Source organism: Belonocnema kinseyi, chromosome 2 (assembly GCF_010883055.1).
Source record: "Belonocnema kinseyi isolate 2016_QV_RU_SX_M_011 chromosome 2, B_treatae_v1, whole genome shotgun sequence".
NCBI lineage: Eukaryota > Metazoa > Arthropoda > Insecta > Hymenoptera > Cynipidae > Belonocnema > Belonocnema kinseyi.
The window spans coordinates 82054956-82059836 of record NC_046658.1 but is presented as its reverse complement, the minus strand read 5'-3'; the positions used below and the strand labels follow the sequence as shown (position 1 = coordinate 82059836).

The 4881-nt window shown below is 28.7% G+C and overlaps 1 protein-coding gene across 1 annotated transcript in view; it reads right to left on the bottom strand.

Annotated features, from left to right (window-relative positions):
- Nucleotides 1–928: 928 nt before the first annotated feature.
- The window catches only part of LOC117168141, a 17951-nt gene continuing 13998 nt past the window's right edge, over nucleotides 929–4881 (bottom strand). Inside the window, exon 5 of the mRNA XM_033353559.1 lies at nucleotides 929–1094. Coding sequence (XP_033209450.1) covers nucleotides 953–1094 — 142 coding nt within the window. The 3' untranslated portion in view covers nucleotides 929–952. The remainder of the gene's footprint in view (nucleotides 1095–4881) is intronic.

Genomic DNA, 4881 nt, shown 5'->3' with positions numbered 1-4881 from the left:
TTTATGTGGCTAAATACTGATAAGTACTAATATTCTTCCATCTCTAATCAACTTTATTATCTCCATTAAAACAGTAAGGATACATAATCAAAATAATTTATCTTCGTTGGGCAATTTTAAACTAATGGCTACAAAAACTTAATATTTTTGAATGAAATCATTTGAATAAAATGCGAAATTTTATTTCAAATTTCAAGGAGGATTTTCAATAGACACACTGTCAGAAAGAAGAATTTCACTGTTCAGTATTAATAACTATTTCATGGTTTAACTTTACAGGTGCTTAATAGTATAATTTTGGCTTCTTAAAATTAATTGAAGACTTAGGACAACCAAATTAAAAATATTAGTGCAAATTTACATTTGTTTTCCAACAAACCTAATATTACTTTAATTATATTCAAAGCAGGAGTAATACAGTAATAGTAATAGTAATACAGTAATACAGTAATAGTACGTCGCATCTAAATGGATTGACCCGATAATATTTGCCAATCATTTGATTTTGCCCCATGTTCCCTTAGTTTGTAACATTTTTTGAATATTATTGTTTTGCAATTTTAGAGGTATCCAGAGTCTTTTTAATTTTTTTTATATTCTAGAATAATATTCTCAGCTAACAGGATAATTATTTAAAATTTGATATGAGACAAAATTTCCCTTAGCCCGAAAATTGTCTTAAAACATTTCCGTTTTCTTTTTGAAAATTTCAAAATTCTCCCGTGAAAAGTAAAGTTTTCCAAATATTCAGAGAATTTTCAGATTTTATCTCGAAACGTTCAAAAATAAAATGTTTCTACTGAAAATGGTAAATTAAAACATTTTTTAAAACTTCAATTTCATTATTACTGTACAGAGTTTTGATAACATTTTTAAGAAAGAAATTTAAGACTGTTCATATAAGGTCAAATTAAAACAGCTAAAAATATTTTTGATCGTTTCTTTTATTTTTTTATTCTGTCATGAAGGTTCCAATCAAGTCGAAGAGTCCCATGGGACAGAGCAGATTGTATTTCAAACAGGATCCATTTCGCCCGACTAGTTCAGCGTCAACAATGTCCTGGGGCAGATCCTCTCGTTCCGAAGTTGAAGGTCTATAACAGAGAAAATCCACATACATTCATATAATGAAAATACTAATGTGCCTCTCAGTCCTTTTTGCCGATACTATTATATAGCTTTGATATGATTTTGATCTAGATCTGCTAGTAAGGATGTACACTACGTACAATCAATCTCAAAAGTTGCATATTTTTAAAATTATTTATAAAATCGGTAAAAAAGATCTATTATTAATTTCTGTAAATCTTGATGGAGGCTTCTGAGCACACTGCAGAAAAAAATAATACGGGTCAAAATTGTTTATTTAAAAGTAGTTTATTTAAAGTTTTAGTTTTTCCTTCCTCTTGAGAGAAAAGTTACAATTTTTATTTAATTCTAATGATCAAGGCCCTCATTTCATTCTTTTAAGGATACACTGTAATTTTTTTCAGGTGGTTTTAATTAAAATTTAAACTATGATTGTTTATAACAATAAGAACTTCATGATTTTTCAATAAATGTTTTAAATAAAATTAACCCAAATAGAAATTGAGAGAATCTTTCAAAGAATAAAATGAGACCCTAATCATTAGAATTAAATAAGAGTTGTAACTTTTCCCTAAAGAGAAAGGTAAAACTAAAAATTTAAATAACTACGAACAAATAAACTATTTTAGCCTGCATTATTTTTTTCTGAAGTATGTTTAGAAACCTCCATCAAGATTTGCAGATATTAATAATAAATTTTTTCTGTCGATTTTATCAATCAATTTAAAAAACGGCAACTTTTGAGATTGATTGCACGTAGGGTACATCCTTAAGAAGTAGCTTCTTTCGTTTAGAGACTAAAAATGTTACCTTGTTTAAATGAGAAAAGCTTTCTTTATATTAAAAGCACAACAATACGACGTGTAGCATATTTGTTCACGTCTCTGAGACGCATTAAATGATCTATGGTTTATTTTGTTTATATGAGAAAAAAATGATATATTCAACATACCACAATACTATATGTAGTGTGTTTGTTCCCGCGTTTTAGATGCATCGATTGACTTATTGTTTAACGTTATTGAATTAAAATTTCAAAAAAATTATGCAATCTGCTCATATGAGAAAAACTCTGTTCGTATAAAGAGTACTGTAGGTACCTGACGTGTTGAAAAAGTGCCAGATGACAAGGTGGCATCTCAGCAGAAACAAATAAAAAGCTTCCATGTTTCATCACCCGAGATGGCACCTTTTTATTTTGTCCTACCGAGATTGTACCTTATCATTTGGACACGTCGAGCAATACTGAATTAATAATTTAAACAAATATATTGTTTATCTTGGTGATATGAGAAAAACTTTTTTAATATTGGAGATTAAACAGTAATGTATGTGATATATTTATAAGCGTCTTCGAGACACATCGATTACCCAACTTAAGAACCTTTTACAACCTACCATAGCCTACTTATATCATTTAAAATTTTTCAAATATTGGAAATATAACTGTACTCTCTCTAAATTTGAATAAGTTAAAATATTTACTAATTTTAATTAGTGACTTCATTTTAACTATAAACTAGTATATTTTACTGGTAAGTTAGTAATTGTTACTGATACGTTAGTAAAAGAATGACTGTTTCATAGCTAGAATTCAGCATCTGATTGAAATCAGTCAAAAATTTTGCTGATTCATATTTAGAGAGCTGCAGTTGATGCAATTGTTCGCATCTTCGATACGAGTGGATTGATCTGTCGATGAACTCTCGATATCCATTCTTGATCAAATAACATTTTGGTGGGTTCTCAAATTTTCTGAAAATATGATTTTCGTTAAGACGGAGAAATAAGCTTGGAAAAATTAAAAGTATCAATTTTTTTCTTTTGCTATGGAAAATCCTCCCTCTACGACAAATAAATACAGACATAGTGAATGCATCACTTCCCAGCAGTACTTCCCAGTAGTACTTCCCAGAGGTGTTTTGAATGAAATTTAAAAGGAAAATTCAAGAATTGTATCTTTAAAGTTATTTTCTATATTTATTTATTTTTTAAGTCAAGATTTGAATCGGGAAAGGCTTATCTGGTGTTTTGTTTAAATAAATTCAAAATTTGCATGGAAAAAAAGTTTCTTATGATTATTTGTTAACAAATTAAAAGATTGGATCGGAAAAGGTTTATTTCGTGTTTAATTATAAATGGATTAAGGGGCTGTATCATTAAAAAGGTTTATTTTATGCTAAATCATCAAGAAATTATCTAGTTGGGTCGAGAAACGTATGTATTTAGATTTATTCAATAAACAATTTCAAATTTAGATCAAGAGAGTACTTTATGTTGTTTATTTAGATCAGGAAAGGGGCTTATTTTGTATTATTCGTCATTGAATTGAAGTTTTGCTCGGAAAAAGCGTTTTTCTATTCATTTAATAGCTAATTTTATCGTGAATGGACGTATTTCAGGGTTAAATTTGGAATCAGGAATTTATAAAACTTTATACTTAGTCTTTTCTACGGGGAAATCGAAAGATATTAATAATTAATTTCTTAGTGGATCAACTAGCTATATTCTCAGGAACAAGTTTCAATTTCAATTCAGCCCTATTAATTAGTGTTTGGCAAGAAATACAACGAATAGTACGAGTACCAGATGCCGAGGGAAAATAACTTTTTTCATTTAGATCAAAAATAATAATCCTAATAGGGAAAACTACCTTTCATAAGTGTGTAATTCTTTACGTTTAGGGGCAGTATTTTTGAATAATTCTGGTAAAGTTTTTTACAAAACGTCTAGTACAACCAGTTGTACTTTTTGCAAAAATTAGAATTACTTTGAAGTAATCAGCGTTTGATAATTAGTTTAAATAATTTCTAGGCTTTTTACTGTCCCAGAATCGTTGTTTAACCTTTTTTTCAAATTCGCTTTTTATTTTTCATAATATGGAATAAATTTGAAGGGCATGTGTTAGAAATAAATTATTGGGTTGTTCTGGACACCCGTTTATACAGACTTGAAAACTTACGCAACAATTCTTACTTCTATCCGCTGTAACTAAGTTTTCTTTTCCTTGTGTACTTAACCTGAAAATTCAGCCCCCTCCTCGCTTTTAAAATTGCAAGTCTTATTTTACATGTTGTGTATCCAACATCAGAATCTACCGCAGACTTCATCTAAAAGAGAATACCTATTACCCATTGTGCTACTGCAGCCATGAGAAAAACAAAAAGTCGACGAATCTGTGGAAAGATAACAATGTGTAGTTCTGAAGATGATAGGTACCAGGGTGAAATTGGAATAATATTTCATTGTGAATCTTGAAATTGGTTTCTATTTTCATTAAAATGCAGAAAACATATTGCAAAGGAAAATAAGATTAAGATATAGAAGAAACTTTGTACAGTATTTTACATATTATCATTGACATTTTTTTCGTAAGAAAAGTTAACGATTCCCTCAATTTTCCCATTCTGTAAAACCTATTCCTTAAATAATTACTTTCCCTCAAAAAGTCAGGTTTTTTCTTTCAAATTCATAATAAGGGTTTCTTTGAATACACTTTAGAAGATTTTAATAACTCAGCTGTATAATTAAACAAACTCATATTTGCTTAAACAATGTATTTTTTTAATTTTGGGAGCTTCTTTCTTTGGTACTCTTATTATAAGAGCTAGTGATTCTTGAAAAAAAAATTATTTTCTATATTCATGTGTTTTCCCTGTTGTTAAATAATAGAGCTTAAATGTCAAGATATCCAAAGAAAAAAGTTAACATGGTCTAAAAATGTAAAAAAAAATGGTCTTTTCTAGGAGGATATGTGAAATACTGAAAAGAACTAATAATTAACTGCTTAAT